Below are 16,512 nucleotides of genomic sequence, written 5' to 3' on the forward strand. Positions count from 1 at the left end.
TAGCTTGATTAATATGCACTTTCTGACCAGCTCCTTTAATAGAACCAGAACACATTGCCAGTTTTGGACCTTCCTATGCATAAATTGATTATTTTGTTTCCTACATAAAAACAGCAATGATGCTGCAAACACACTTCATGGACTACAAACACTTGGGACATCCAGAGATTATAAATGGAGCAAAGCGATATAAATGTAAATTCTTTTCAAAGAGGAAAGTTAGGATAGTGGGCCCAATGCACTACAGGCGACCCCAGTGTTACAGGCGTTTGAGTTATGGAAATTCGCCCTTGCACAATTCACAAATTACCACTGAAAACTGTTGAGATACGGAACAACATTCACTCTCACAGAATTTGCATGTAAAAAAAAGTAATTTAATCAACACAAGTTTTGTTTTTCAACTACGTTTCTTGACATGTGCACAGATGACATGCTCCATGTCATGGAAAATCGCGATACGGATCATTTTCTATGAATGTAACCCCTTCCTCCCCATAATGCAGGGGTCCCTTGTACTCAACAGGCAAGATAACTCATCGTGCACAAGGATTGTCAAAGAAAACAAGTGCTCTGAATATGCTAGCAGAACTCATAGATTAATGCGCCCTCTACCAATGTCTCAAAAGTGTGATTTAAAATTAATATCAGGAAAATATGCTCATATTGCAATACAGCACAGATATTTCACACTCTCATGCCAGGCATGTACTTGATTAGAATGGCTACAATTATAATATTCCATCTTTGACCTGCCAAAATCATTTTATTTAAGAATTATTTGACCAGTGGGGAGTCTGTCACCTAGCTGTATGGATCAGGAGCACATCCAGACCTGGAATTCAAAAGGATAATCTGCAACCCCCAATTTCACATTCACTTATAAGGTTGAATATTCTGGCCTTGAAACTGAAGACAAGTTATCTGCTCATTGCCAATATCACTTCAGTCATGGGCTTGTAACAGAGGCCCAATGGGGGCTCGGTAGTGTGAATGAGGGTTGATGAATGGTGTGCACAATGAATGCCAAACCAGGGTGCAGGAGTTGGCTGCCCACTTCACCTCAGGCCCACAGGTGTACCTTTAATACAAACTAAGTCTTGGAATTGGTACTTGTGAAAGATGCTACCAAACATGAAAAACATTATCAAGCTGCTATTTATGGAGCTCTAAATGCACAAATTGCTCTCACTTTTCCATTTTTAAATTGCTTCCACCCCAGAATTATTTCAATTATTCATTAAATTCAACATGTAATCTCCATTCTGCAGATATGATATGAGCATTTAATAATTTCATTTCTTGATAAAATGTAATGGCAGCACTGAAAATTCACCTACACACTTAACTCTGATTGGACTTTGGCTGATTAAAAACAGGGAAGTTAATGTTGGCTTCTACAGGCTGCACCCAAAAGGGAATATTTATTTGCAGCTTTATATATGGATAAATGTTGTAGTAAATTTAGCCAAGCTAAATGCTGAACGCTGTTCAAGTTGGACTGTTCAACAATTTCAGGAAATATATTGAATGTCAAGTAGTATTTGTGCAGTCTATAAAAGCCAAACTCACCAGTGAAAACAAAGGCTCATCGTTACAAACACAAGTACTCTTTCACTGTGATAATTGTTAATATTGTATTTCAAAGTTGCTGCCACTGAAGATTAGCTTTTACAAATACAGAATCTCAGTCCTTCAGATATTCATCATTGGAGATTTTAACAATGCCAATTCTTTTCATAAACAGTTCCTTTTTATTCCTTTATCCATCATTTCTTTCCCTCTCTGTTTCTCTTCTTGCACTTAGTTTGACAATGAATTTATCAATCCTTCTCTCCCCTACCTGGCTACCCTTCACAGATTCATTAGAAAGATGCAGAGTTATTATTCCTGTTCAAATCTGAAAGCTTATTTCCCTCACTGAACTCATTACTTCCACCGGCATACATTTTCAATGGAACTTTAATGCCCAAACACAAATAGACTAATCAGTAGCAGCCTTGATTTTACAATAGCAGATTAGGCTTGAGGGGCCAAATGGCCTCCTAATACCCATAATTATTATTACATTCTTAAATAAATTCAGAAAGGTTCAAGGTTTTTTTTAAATTGGCAAGTTTACAGATAATGCCACCAGCAATAATTGGTAAGTGTAGGAATTAGGAGAAATTAATCATTGACAGTCACAAAACAACCACATTCATCAAATTTACTCAGTGGTATGCTGCAGGGATCAGTGCTGAGTCCTGTATTGTTCGTCATATATATTAACGATTTGGATGAGGATGTAAGTAGCATGGCTCGTAAGTCTGTAGATGACACCAAAATTGGTGGGATAGTCGACAGTGAAGAAGTTTGTCTAAAGATCTACATCAACTGGGAAAGTGAGCAAAGGATTGGCAGATGGAATTTAACTCAGACAAATGAAAGGGATGCATTTTGGGAAGTTGAACCAGGCAGAACATACAAAGTGAATGGCAGGGCTCTGAGAGCGTTGTAGAACAGTTCCCTGAAAGTGGCAACTTCGCTGGACAAGGTGGCGAAGGCATATGGCGTACTTACCTTCATCAGACGGGGCACTGAGTTTAAGAGTTGGGCCATCACGTACAAGACATTGGTGAGACTGCAGTTGGAGTATTGTGTGCAGTTCTGGTTGCTATGCTGTACAGGAAGGATGCGATTAAGCTGGAGGCGGTGCAGAAGAGATTCACAAGGACACTGCCAGGACCAGAGGGCTTGAGTTATGAAGAGAGACTGAACATGTTGAGACTGTTTTCCCTGGAGCAAAGGAGGCTGAGGAGTGACTTTACGGAGGTATATAAAATCATGAAGGGTATAGATAAGGTGGGTGTTTACAGTCCTTCCCCCCACCAGAGTAGGGGAGTCTATAACTAGCGGGAATAGGTTTAAGGTGAGAGAGGAGAGATTTAAAGGGGACCCAAAGGGCATATTTTTCCACAGAACCAGAAAGTGTAGCAGTCACCTAAAATTAGAACGTGAGCAGCAGATTCCCTGAATATTAATTTTGTGTGTCCAACATGGCTCCATGTTATAGATTTGGTTTATGATTGGGCAATAACCATGTTTTATACCAAACTTAAGTTGATAGGAATGTTCAGGATCAATTACAGGAACACTTGATTTTCTTTTTGTACTGCAAGCACGGATCTTTTGATTGCCCCCAGTGTAAGTCTGCAAGTGCTTCAGGAGATGTAGAATAGCCAGTGTAATTGGCATAGAAGTGATGCTCCATTTTGAAGGATTTTCACACGAGGTATTGGTTCTAGAACCAGTCAAGTCATACAGCACAGAAACAGGTCCTTTGGCCCACTTGTCCAAGCCCACCAAGTTGCCTACCTGAGCTAGTTCCATATGCTTTCATTTAGCTCATATCCTCTAAATGTTTCCTATCCAGATATCTGTCCAAAGGTCTTTTAAAGGTTGTAATTGTACCTGCCTTTACCACTTCCTTTGGGAGCTTGTTCCATATATCCACCATCCTGTGTGGAAAAACATGTCCCTTGGGTCCCCTTTAAATCTCTCCCTTTAAACTTGTTATATCTAAAAGGTATATCAATACACTGATGGCAACTGTACTCTTCAAGACAACATTCAAACTTTCGAGACAGCATTCCAGAGGAGGTTCACGAGAATGATCCCAAGAATGAAAAGCTTAACTTTCGAGGAGTGTTTGATAGCTCTGGGCCTGTACTTGATGGAGTTCAGTAGGGGGAATCTCATTGAAACCTACCAAATACAGAAAGGCCTGGATAAAGCAGACGTGGAGAGGACGTGTCCATTAGTAGGAGAGTCTAGGATCCAAGGGCGCAGCTTCAGGATAAAGGGACAGCCTTTTAGAACTGAGATGAGGAGGAATTTCTTCAGCCGGAGGGTGGTGAATCTGTGGAATACGTTACCACAGAGGGCAGTGGAGGCCAAGTCATTGGTGTATTTAAGGCAGTAATTGATAGGTGCTTGATTGGTAAAGGGGTTAAGGGTGCCATGGAGAAGGCGGGAGAACGGAGCTGAGAGAGAAAAAAAAATCAGCTATGATTAAATGGCGGAGCAGACTCGATGGGCCAAAATAGCCGAATTTGGCTCCTATATCTTATGGTCTAAACTGCAAAGGATGTATCAAGATTGGAACCATGTCCTCCATCAGCTAGTTATCAATGCAGCAGTAGGGCAACCTTTATTGCTCTGTCTCTCACACACACAAAAATCTGATTCTAATGCCACTTTTATTGGACCTTCCTATCCACCAACCTTAATGAACCCCGTAATAAATATTTTGCAAGGCTCCAGTTGCACAGATCCCACGAGTCAATGCTTTCAGCATGGTGTCCTAGTCAACAATATAAAAAGCAGCTTGAATGCACCAAGTTATCTAAGATTGTTCAAACTGAAATATAGCAAAATTAATATTGAATAAAATTCCCAGAATATCGAATACAGAGAAACCTTTCAATGCTTTCACAACCATGAGCTGCTTTCTAAACAATCACTCTCCTCATTCCCTTTCAGCAACTCATCACATAACTATTAGCTTCAACCCCTACATTCCATTCCTCACCCCAACTAACCCCCAGCAATAAAATGAACTCCATTCCACCGATCACTTTAATGGGGTCCTGTTTGCCGTGTTTTTGCTGAAGAGGCTGTTCAAAAATAAAATCTGGAACTTTCACTGCTGCAGGCTAAGAAAAACTCATCTAGATATCTCAATAAAATGCTGTAAATAAAATACTGTAAAATAATGTGTGTGGATACTCCAATATGACTTCAAAAAAAAACTTGAAATGAGTGTATCTGTTGTGCAGAATAAAAATACTGTGTTTGTTTCTCTTAACTCATCAATCTATAGGTGATCAACTGTTTAAACAAAGAGCATACAATTCACATAACCTTTTATATATAATACTTAGTTTCTACATTATTTATATGCATGACTTCAAATCATGAGCAGTTAATTGAAAGCCAACTGCAAAACATCCACATACTTCTGGATATTTATACAACTATTTCCAAAGGGTAAAAATGTTAACAAAATGCATTTTCTACAAAGTATTACAGAAGATCCAGTCCAGAATCTCTATCCACATGTACATACACTCACAGGCTTTCCCTCGATGGCCTGGTGCACTCATAAATGCACTCATCATGATACAGAAGGAACACAGTCCAGGTTTTATTTTAAGTCTGTCCTGAGTTCACCAATATCACCCGAGGCAAAAATTGGTGTCAACTATTTGGCAATCCCTGTGTGCAAACAGAAGGTCTACAAATGAGGATAGGATTTGCTGGATCCTCTAACTGAGCAATTTACTGGCATTCGATAGTCGGGCTTCTAATAATGAACTCAGGAATTGTCTAAAAACTACTGATTGGTGCGGCATAAATTGCTGCCATCAATACAAACCGATTTAAGAGAAAATCAGGGATGACCAATCAGAATAACCCAATGTAAAAAAAAGCGATTGATCGCCACATACTCGGAACTTCACATCAGGAAGAAATCTGCACACCCTTCAATGTTCCATAAAAAAAAAAGACGGTTTAGAAGATGAAAAGGTACTGCCATTTATTTAAAACTCTACAAAGTAAATTACTGAAGCTGCACTTGACAAGTGGTTCCGGCATTAACACTGCAATTGGGAACGAGGACTCACTGAAAACAAACTGCTGGCAATATTTCAGAGTGGTATTAAACAGTCGAACCCACCCCCCCCCCCCCCCACACACACATCAAAATCTAACCCGAGTCTCATGTTCCAGAGGAAATCCATCTCTACCTCTGCTTACGTGAATTCATCGATCTAATTTAGCAATAAATTCAAAGGGAATTATGGTAGTTATGAAAAAGTGCCAAATGGCATATTTCCTCTTTATGTTGTTCGATGTTTCTGCGACATTAGCGTGCGCTGAAAGATAACTTTCCATGCCTGAAAATGTTTTCTTTGTAACTGCAAGCCTCCCCATATCCATCCACAGATACTTACCCCCCCCCCCCCCCCACCAGTTTAAGAAACATCCTTTAAAACATTATGTGCCTTGAAGAACCATTCCCCGAGAGATTAGTTCAGCTGTGCACATGCATTGGGCGAATAATCATGAAGTTGATTCTGCTTAGAGTTGGCGAGGTAGGTAAATTAGCTGTAACAATTACAAAATCCAAGGAACAAAGTTAAGCTGATCCTGCGTCTAACACATACAACTGATCGGGCTGCATTTTATATTTGTAATCTAACATGTTAAATTTTAAATTATCACCTCCCAAATTAGCCAGATTTGCCCCTAATCCTCAATAGCAATGTCCTTCCCCACTCCCAAGAAATACAACAGCGACGGTTCGTTATTCCAGATAATTGCAAACACAGCAGCCTCACATACATAGTGCTTATTCGGGATCCGTCTTTTCTGCACGTCTTGCACCTTCACGTCTACAATGGATGGCCGAGGCATGATCCGAGCCGCTGCGATCCGATCTAAACCCTTGCAGTGAAATCCCAGAGCCGCAGCCGGCTGCAATCGCTGCTGCACTTCGGCGATTCCTCATCCGCCGCGCTCACTTGCTGACCCCGATCCTCCCGCACACTCCCGTCCCCGCTGCCATCAGCTTCACTGTTTTGTTTCCACCACGTCCGACTATAAGCTTTCCCAGAGAACCCCAGCCAGAGGGAGCCCACAGCAGAATCCGCCCAACCTCCGGCCCACAAACCCAGCCCCTACAATTAAAGGGACCCTTACCACTGGTGGGCCGTCTCCACCGCTCGTATAATGTCATTACTGAAATAAATCACTTTTTCCAATGAAGTACTTCTTTAAAAAAAATTACAACTTATAAACGCAAAACTCTGCCAAAATAATTAATTGAATGAGTATGTCTTTTCCATGAAAGATTCTGAAAGAGCCAAGGACTTGAAACATTAACTCTGCTTCTCTCTCCACGGATGCTGCCTGGCTGCTATGCATTTGCAGCACTCTAGATCGCCAGCATTTTGCTTTTGTAGATTGTTTCTGGAATAAACAACAGGTTGAACCCATTTCTGGAATTTTAATCACCTGATTTTCCACCTACAATCACCCTTCCAGTCAAATATCCTGTTTTCATTCTCCAATACTTTTATAACAAATAATTGCAAATCTTTGAAAGAAAATGAAAGGACCGTGTCCGGTCCTCCAGCAGAGGCTATGAGACCACACAACAGCACTGAAGACTTGTGCTACAGAACCAACTCTGCCTCTAGATTAGCTGTTCCAGTATAGATCCAACACTGACAAAAGAACATATAAAACAGAAGCAAGTTTGGTCGTTCAGCACTGGGATCAATGTGATCTTGGCTAATGTTTTAAGTCAGTGCCGTTTTCCTACATGCTGTCCTCGATTCATTTTATATCTAAAGATCTATCGATCTCTGTATTAAATGTACTCAGCCACTCAACCTTCAAAGCCCTCTTGTGTACAGAATTTTTAAAGACTGTGAAGAAATGTTTTCTCGCCTCTGTGCTGACAGGCCATCCCTTATTTTGAGACTGTGACCCTAGTAAGGATCGCAACTCCACGTCTACCCTGTTAAAGCCTGTGAGAATATTGTAGTCTTCAATGAGATCGCCTTCCATTTCCCTGCACTCGGAATTTTGGCACAGTCTGATTAATCTCTACAGACAACAAAACTGCCATCCCAGGAATCAATCACGCGAACCTTCACTGCACCCACTCTATTCACAAGTATACCCTTCATTAGGTAGGGAAATGAGACCTGTACACATTTCAGAAAGGGTCTCACGAGGGCCATCCAGAAATGAAGGACAACTGTACTCTTGTACTCAATTCCTCTTCCAATGAAGTTCATGGCTAATCTTTTATCTCTGCAGTTTCCTGCTCCAACTTCATGTCTTCTGGCATCTAACAAAAAATATGGAAAACTGTCCACCATATCCTGTTCATTAGAAGCAGGAAACATCTATTTCAGCCGTGTTCCACCCAATCAATATACTCTCGGCCGTCAGCTGAATGATGAGAGGCAACAGTGCTACAAACATCACTTACCTGCTCATCAATACCCTGTTTGGGTTTCAGACCTTGAGCCAAACGCAGGCAATAAAACTGAATTCTCGAAATCAGCTGAGAGTGCCTGGTCATGAAACCAATGCAGCATTTGACCATGTGTGGCTTCAAGGAGTCCTGGTAAAATTGAAGTCAGTGGCCATTAAGGAGAAAACATACCAATGGTTGGAGTCATACCTCACATAAAGGAAATAATTATGGTTGCTGTAAGGATTAGTGCTTTTGCTCCAGATATTCACAATATATATCAAAGATTTGAATAGGGAAACTAAAATGCAATATTTCCAAGTTTTCAGATGACAGGAAATGGAGGGTCGATGCAGAAATGTGAGCTTTAAGGAGGATGCAATGAAGCTCCAACTTGGTTTAGACAAGTTGGGTGGGCAAATACATGAAAGATACCGTACAATGTGAATTAATGTGAGGGTACCCAGTTTAGTTCTAAAAGCAGAAGGACAGAATGTTATCTGAATGGTGATGGGAAAAGGTGGGGGGTTCAGCAAGACCTGGGTGTCCTTGGAAATCTCTACCACAGGGGTCAGTGGAGGCATATTCAAGAATTTGGTAGATATATTTCTGACGGTTAAAGGGATTAAGGGATGTAGGGAGGAGGTGGGAACAAGGTACCAAAGTGGACGATCAACCATGGTCATGTTGAATACTGGCGCTCTTTGTTCCTACTTTCCATAATTGTTGGGGTTCAATCATCCCAGCCTCTGGACATCACTACAGGAGGTCCCCAGGACATTGTCCTGGGCTGTTTCTTCCAATGTGTTGTCTCTCATAAGGCTGAATAGTCTAACAGTACTCAACAGCTAGGATCATATTTGATGAAAGATTATTTGGATGAATAAATTTACCTTTTATGTTGATAGCACACTTTATGCACAGAAAAATTGTGCTATAGTAGGAATACAAATAGAATGAATTCTGTATTATCCAAGACTCAACTTTCAGGGATCTTAACAAGAGGCAGAAAAAACAAGGCTCCTAGCCAAAAACATACAATTGCATTCCAAAAGAGGTGAACTGGGCACAGTGAATTTGTGCTTAGTTGCTCTACTAGATCTTTTTATATTTTAGGATGGTAACTAACAGAAAATGCATGGCTTTCCCTCATTGGCTGTACTCTCTATACACTAAGGTCAACAATCTGCCAATCAATTGGATTATGGAATCAGTGAAGTGTCTACAATTGTTTCAAGAAGTCTTTTCCCTACATTTACATTTTACTGGGAGAACTGTTCTCTGCAAAACGTGTATCTCATGTATCTAAACATCTGGTTCAACAGTAAGAGTCATAAAAGTATCTACAAGAGTATAAAAGCATCATGAAAGTATCTGTAATACATTTAGATGTCAGCTTTACTATAGATAAAAGCATCCTAACATGCTTTAGAAAGGATAATCAAAAAACAGATGCCAACTCAAGAAGAAAGATTCAGTTCTGACGACAGATCATTGACCAAAAAGTTAACTCCACTTCTCTCCCTACAGATGCTGCCTAATCAGCTGAATATTTCCAGTATTTGTTTTTAAAAATTGTTGTGATTATCATCAAAAATTCAGCCAAAGATGGGTTTTAACGAGGATCTGAAAGAACAAGTAAAAGGAAGAGAAAATTAATTGCCAATAGCGGATTTAATAGAATGGGGTTTGTACAGAATTCATCATTTGATGAATGCTGGGTTCTTGAGTATTTCACTGTTGGAATTGAACGCAGGAATATAGTCCACAAAAGGATTTAAATACCAAGGACTGGAATTTTAATTCTAAGGTGCCGAGAATTATGTACAATTGGATTGCTCTAGCAAAGGGTGGCCCAGACACAAAATGCTGCCCAATCTCTCTCAGTGCTGCAGACTTTGTGCCTTTTACATTCAAATTCTGAAACTCTTCAGGTCAGTTTAATATATTAAGGTAAAGATAAAATAATAAATTTATGTTGAAGTGAGTTTCTTCTGGGTGCTCCAGTTTTCTCCCCTCTCCCAAAGACATGGGATGTTGGCAGCATACTTGGCCAATGTAGACTGTCACTAGTGTATAGCCAAGTGGTACAGTCTGGGTAGATTTGATTGGAATGTGGTGAGAACAAAATAGGATTAGTGTAGGATTCTTGTAAATGGGTGCTCGATGGTTGGCACAGATACAGGCAGCCAAAGGGCCTGTTCCCATGGTGTATGACTTGATGACTCTTTACTGTCTATTTCTCCTCAGTGTTTACTAAGGAGAATATCATGGATGCCAGAGAAATAAGGCTAATAAGTAGTAAAGTTTTGGATCATATTGCATATTACGAGGAAGGAAGTATTTGCAGCCTTGAAGCACATTAAGATGGGCAAATCACCAGGGCCTGATCAAGTGCACCACTAGGCCTTATGGGAGGCCAGGGAAGAAATTGTGGAGGCCCTTGTAGAGATATTTGCCTCATCATTAGCCACTGGCGAAGTTCCAGAATACTGAAGGGTGGCTAATGTTGTTCCATTGTTCAAGAAGGCTGGCAAGGACAGGCCAGGGAACTACAGGCTGGTGAGCCTGACTTCAGCTGTGGGAAGTTACTGGAAGGAATTCTGGGGGACAAGATCTACCATCACTTGGATAGTCAAGGCCTGAGCAGGAATAGTCAGCATGGTCTTGTGCATGAGAGGTCACGCCTGATGAATCTTTTGGAGTTTTTCGAAGTGTTAACTAAGGGGATAGATGAAGGTAGGGCAGTAGATGTTGTCTATATAGTGTTTAGTAAGGCCTTTGACAATGTCCTGCATGGCAGACTGATCTGGAAGGTTGGGCCACAAGGGATTCAGGGGGAGCTAGCGAGGTGGATTCAGAATTGGCTCGATGATAGGAAGCAGAGGGTGATGGTTGAAGGTCGATTCTCCGACCGGAGGCCTGTGACTAGTGGGGTGCCCCAGGGGTCAGCATTGGGATCTCTGTTATTCATCGTTTATGTAAATGGTTTGGCTATGAAATGTACATGGCAAGATTAGCAAGTTTGCTGATGATACTAAATTAGGAGGTCTTGTTGATGGTCAAGCAGGTTACAACGAATTGCAAAGAGATCTTGATCATTTAGGGAGATGGGCTGAGGAATGGCAAATGGATTTCAACTTAGATACATGTGAGGTGATGCATTTTCAACAGTCAAACCAGGGTAGGACTTGTACAGTGAATGGCAGGGCACTAACGAGGGTTGTGGAACAGAGGCACCTGGGAGTACAAGTGCACAGTTCGCTGAAAGCGGCTGCACGAGTAGACAGGGTGGTGAAGAAGGTGTTTAGCATGCTGGCCTTCATCAGTCAGGGCATCGAGTTTAGAAGTAAGGACATTATGTTGCAGTTATATAAGACGTTGGTCAGGTCGCACTTGGAGTATTGTGTACGGTTTTGGTCACCCCGTTATAGGAAAGACATTGTCAAGCTGGAGAGGGTGCAGAAGAGATTTACAAGGATGCTGCCTGGACTTGAGGGCCTGAGTTATAGGGAGAGGTTGGCCACACTGGATCTTTATTCCTTGGAGCGTAAGAGAATGAACGACGGCCTCATAGAAGTTTATAAAATCACAAAGGGTATGGACAAGGTGGACGGTCATAGTCTTTTCTCCAGGAGTGGGGAGTCCATAACTAGAGGGCACAGATACCAGAGGGGAGAGATTTAAAAGAGATCTGAGAGGTAACTTCTTTACACAGAGGGTAGCGAGCACCTGGAATGAGTTGCCAGAGGAAGTGGTCGAGGAGGGTACAATTGCAACATCTAAGAAGCATTTGGATAGGTACATGGAGGGGAGGGGCTTGGAGGGTTACGGGCCGAATGCGGGCAACTGGGGCTAGCAGGGAGGATGCTGTGGTCAACATGGACCAGTTGGGCTGAAGGGCCTGTTTCCATGCTGTATTACTCTATGACACATAAACAGAACCACATTTACTGAAGCCATTAACTTTCTAAAGCATTGTGCTGGGCAAGAATACAGAATCAAACATGCTTTGTGCAAATGTTCAAATGTTTATTTTCTTCTGGAAGGTAATTGGCAATCTTTTCTCCAGCAAACCACCAAATGAATTAAGTGTCATAAACCATTCTATAGGTTGTCAAGAAACATAAGCAACTTAAAAAGTGGTGGAAGACAGGAAGGTGTTCATGTTCAGAGGGACTGGATGTCCCTAGAGATGAATGACTTAAAGTTAATATGCAGGTACTGTGAGCAAATGGGAAAACAAACAGCATGTTGGTATTTACTGCAAGAAGATTTGAATACATGAAGAAAGATATCTTGCTTGAATTATATTGGGACTTGGAGAGACCCCATGTGTACAGGTTTAGTCTCCCCGGCTCAATGAAGGATATTCTTGCAATGGAGGGAATGCAGGGAAAGTTGTCCAGATTTGATCCTGGGATGGTGGAATTTTTGTTCCAGGAGAGATTAAGCAGACTGGGCCTACATTCTCTCCAGTTCAAAAGAATGAGGGGTGGTCTCAGATGAAATACAAAATCCTCTCAGGGCTGTATGGGGTAGATATTTCCCCTGGCTGGAGTGTATAGAACCAGATGTTCATAGTTTCAAAGTAAGCGATTAGCCATTCAAAGAAATGAGAATTTTTTTTTACCCAAAGAGGGGTGAATCTTGGGAATTCTCTAGGCAAGGGGACTGTGAAGGCTCGGTCACTGGGCCTATTCAAGACAGAAATCAATAGGCTTTTAGATATTAAGGAATCAATGGTTGGAGCAGGAAAGCAGTACTAAGGTCAATGATCAGCCACGATCTTATTGTCTGATGAAGCAGATAGAAGAATGGCCTGTTGCTGCTTTTTTCTTAGGATAAGGTGCAAACAACAAAAGAAAAAGACATTTCGCTGGTTCAGATGAAAGACTGTAAAAATTACCCTGCTGTGCACATATTTATCAATAGAGTAATCAAATTTAAGCCATTCTTTGTTGGAGATGTAAATCAACCATCAGTGATTGCCATCTACAGGCACAAAGTCTCTACGTTGAAAAGCGAAATTAACCACTATTGTATTTATTACTACATACGTTGACTTGTATCTTTTTAAACAGTAATACTAACAACTTCCCCCGTTTGTTGTAAGAATGGGGCATGTTGCTCACATCACTGTTTAATCACACTAAGCCGTGATACACACAAAGTTGAGACTTAAATCACTCAGCACTTGTGGTCGAGTACATAATTTTAAATTCATAGACCGGCCAAGTGTCACACATGGGAGAGGACGGTACATAACTCTAGCAAATCTCAAACGCGACCGAACACTTTACTAACTACTCCCATGAATGAAACGCGTTGTCATGTCCAAATCAAACAATTGTCAGATGTCAAATTAAACTGCAAATCTGTACATAATTATGGCTCGAAACAAAAATAAACAGGAATGCTGTACCATAAAGCCAGAATTTGCTGTGGAATAAAGCTTTGTCAATCAGCTACATCCAACATCAAAGAAACTGCACCTCACAACATGGATAATAAGGGAAGCAGTTTTAACAATAAATTACATCTAATTTTTTAAAAAGTGGAATAAGCGACTTGTGTGCATTTAAGGAAGACCCAGAGAAAAGAGCCAGTTGGCCTTCTGTACATCGTAGCAAAGGGAGGAGTCAGATGTACAGTGAGGTTTAAAAGTGAAGTTAGGTCCCAGAGCCATGCCTGTAGCATTTTTCCAAGGCTCAGTGGGCAGCTTAAGTTTGTCCCCTGAAGTTCACCCCAGAACCCAGCAAGAAACAGGGCTTGCCCGAGCAACAGTGCCAGTTTCACATTACTTGTAATGCTTACTAAAACTTGCCGTTCTTTCCCAGGACACGTGGTGTATTGTAGGTTTGGCGGTTGCGTGCTCTCTAATGACACACCAGTTGGATATCACGTGAAAACAATTAGCCCGACGTTATCACAAGGTACACAGTGTCACTTTCGGAAATGTACAACCAGTACCGTCAAATGATTCTTGCAATAGTCTGAATCACCACCCAATTGCAAAATAAAATTGGAGCAAATTCAGAAATATCTACAATCAAAACTGCCGTATAAAAGCTGCTGTTATGGGCATGCTCTGATAGGTTCATGCAAAAAAACTTGCACTCCCTGTCCATTTTGCATATAAATGAAAATTAATCATGAATTAGAAGGAAGCCTACTTCTGATAACAGTGGAGTCCATGTGTTTCCCTTGTGTTGTAAGCATAAGCAAATAAAAGTAGAGCTAGGAACAGAACACACTTTATTGAAGGCAGTAACTCTCAACTGCTGATACGAAAATGTATCAGAGTCTTTCACGGGACATTAACCAGTCCCAGTAGATATCCTTGGAAATTATACTCTACATGCGCCCTCTTTTAAAGGGACATAAATCTTTGAAATCAATTCAACTACTTAAAGTTATGACATTACACAATTGGGTAACTATTTATGTATAGTTATAAATGCAACCAATTATGACTTCACCAAATCTCTTGATCTCCTCTGCACTGCAAGTTTACAATCTCTGAAGTGCCCACTCCAGGCATTAATAATTTCAGTGGATAATTTTCGTATGTAGCGTTCATGACTATCTGACCTCACATCCTGGTGTGCAGTAATTGTTTCCTTGGTCTTGAAGACGTTGTATTACTATTCGGGGTCAAGATCTTCTTAAAATCACTAGTATGTGCTAAACCATGCACATAACAATGAACATCAAGTCTCATAACTCTTATCAAATGACCACAATAATTACAATGGTACTCTGTATTTGGTGGGTTTTTTTGGATACCACAAACTCATTTGCAACAATATCTCCTTTGAAGCCCTTTGTGGCTTCATTTTCATACTGCCTTGAATAATGACCACCCTCTCATTCACTATCTATCCTTTTGCACTGGCTCCACTGTATAGACTGACATTATTAAATCTGCGTAACAACATTTAGAGGCTCTAAGAATTGCCCCCATTTTGCATCACAGTCCTCTCTCAAAACATCTAACTTTATTTGCATTTGAATCAGTCCATTCAGTAGTTCCATAAAATGTAAGAGTTTTGTGGACACTGAGCTCTTCCTCAAGACCCGCACAGTTGTTGCGAAAGAATATACCCAAATTCTTCAGAATAAGGCTTAGAGAAGGCATTTTAGAGAACTAAACACATTTAGTTGGAGTGGACAGTAGTAGAGGGAAGATTCAGTTTAGACATTAGCAGGAGTGGTGTGTTTGAGGTTGGGGAGGCACAAATATTAGTAGGTCTGATCAAAATTTCAATTAAGTCAGTCCTGATGAAGGATCTTGGCCCGAAACCTCAACTGTTCATTTCCTTCCATAGAAGCTGCTGCGTTCCTCCAGCATTTTGTGTGTTGCTCCAGATTTCCAGCATCTGCAGTCTCTCTTGCATCTTCAATTAAGTCATGAAAGGATTCTAGCATGAAAACTGTGAGAAATTGTAAATATTTAAGGACACGTACACTGACAGACTGTAAATCCCTGTAAGTCAGTAAGGGCTGGAGACATAGTTGAGCAGGACTTGGTGAAGGATAACATGGTCTGTAGTTTGGGTACAGGAGTTTGTTATGAAACCAAAGGTGATAATGGACCCAATATCCAATGGCAATTACACAGTGATCTTTCAAAGGTGGGTATTGAACAACACACAAGCAATCAAGGGGCCAAGAAACTTGATAAGATCACTATCAATAGTGCATTGGTAGTTTTATAAATTAATTTATATTCCTTAGGATTACCTTCAAAAGCTATGGTCTGGTAAGATTAAATATTTCAAAGTGGCTGCATTAAAAGCTTTGCCATGACACTTACTAGCGCTGTTAAAAATTGTACAAGTGCAAGAAAACCAGTGTGTGTTAATTTAAGAACAAGGTGAGCTGCTTATTATTACTGGTTAGAAAAAGATATGAATGCTAAGAGCACCATCTGGTGGTCAGATATATCATGTACCCATTGAAGCATGCAATGTAACCTAAAAATCATTAAATTTCAGGATTAATACTCTCAAGGATTATTCCTTTAAAAAATATTCCAAAAACATTTTCAAATATGTTTAATACATTTGTAACATAAGTTTTTTTTACAAACACAAGCCATAAATATTTAAACACATTTCTCTAGCTTTGCAATGAATCACAAAGTAGATTCATGTATACGGCATAAGAAGACCCTTTGGCCCATCTCATGCATGCTGACCAAGTTGCCTAACTGACCTAGTCCCATTTGCTAGTATTTGGCCCATTTCCCTCTAAATCTTTCCTATCCATGTACCTATCCAAATGTCTTTTAAATGTTTAATTGTACTTTATCTTTTCCTCTGGCAGCTCATTCCACATACCCATCAACCTTGCCCATCAGATCCCCTTTAAATCTTAGCCCCCACCTTAAATCTATGCCCTCTAGTTTTAGACTCCCATACCCTGGTTAAAAGACAGTGACTATTTGCCTTATCTATGCCCCTCATGATTTT

The 16,512-nt window shown here is 40.6% G+C and overlaps 1 protein-coding gene across 6 annotated transcripts in view; it reads right to left on the reverse strand.

Moving 5' to 3' along the window:
* The window catches only part of sh3pxd2b (SH3 and PX domains 2B), a 385,135-nt gene that overhangs the window by 192,955 nt on the left and 175,668 nt on the right, over window positions 1–16,512 (reverse strand). For 3 of the 6 annotated variants that reach the window (XM_052014627.1, XM_052014626.1, XM_052014625.1), the window contains exon 1: window positions 6,391–6,630. The exons of 1 other annotated variant lie outside the window; for it this stretch is intronic. In XM_052014627.1, the coding sequence (XP_051870587.1) occupies window positions 6,391–6,392 (2 nt within the window). In that variant the 5' untranslated portion in view covers window positions 6,393–6,630. Of the gene's footprint in view, window positions 1–6,390; window positions 6,631–13,852; window positions 13,922–16,512 lie in introns of those variants that run through there. 2 more of the 6 variants (XM_052014629.1, XM_052014628.1) reach the window with 2 other exon arrangements.

This window comes from Pristis pectinata, chromosome 4 (genome assembly GCF_009764475.1).
Source record: "Pristis pectinata isolate sPriPec2 chromosome 4, sPriPec2.1.pri, whole genome shotgun sequence".
Taxonomy (NCBI): Eukaryota; Metazoa; Chordata; class Chondrichthyes; order Rhinopristiformes; family Pristidae; genus Pristis; species Pristis pectinata.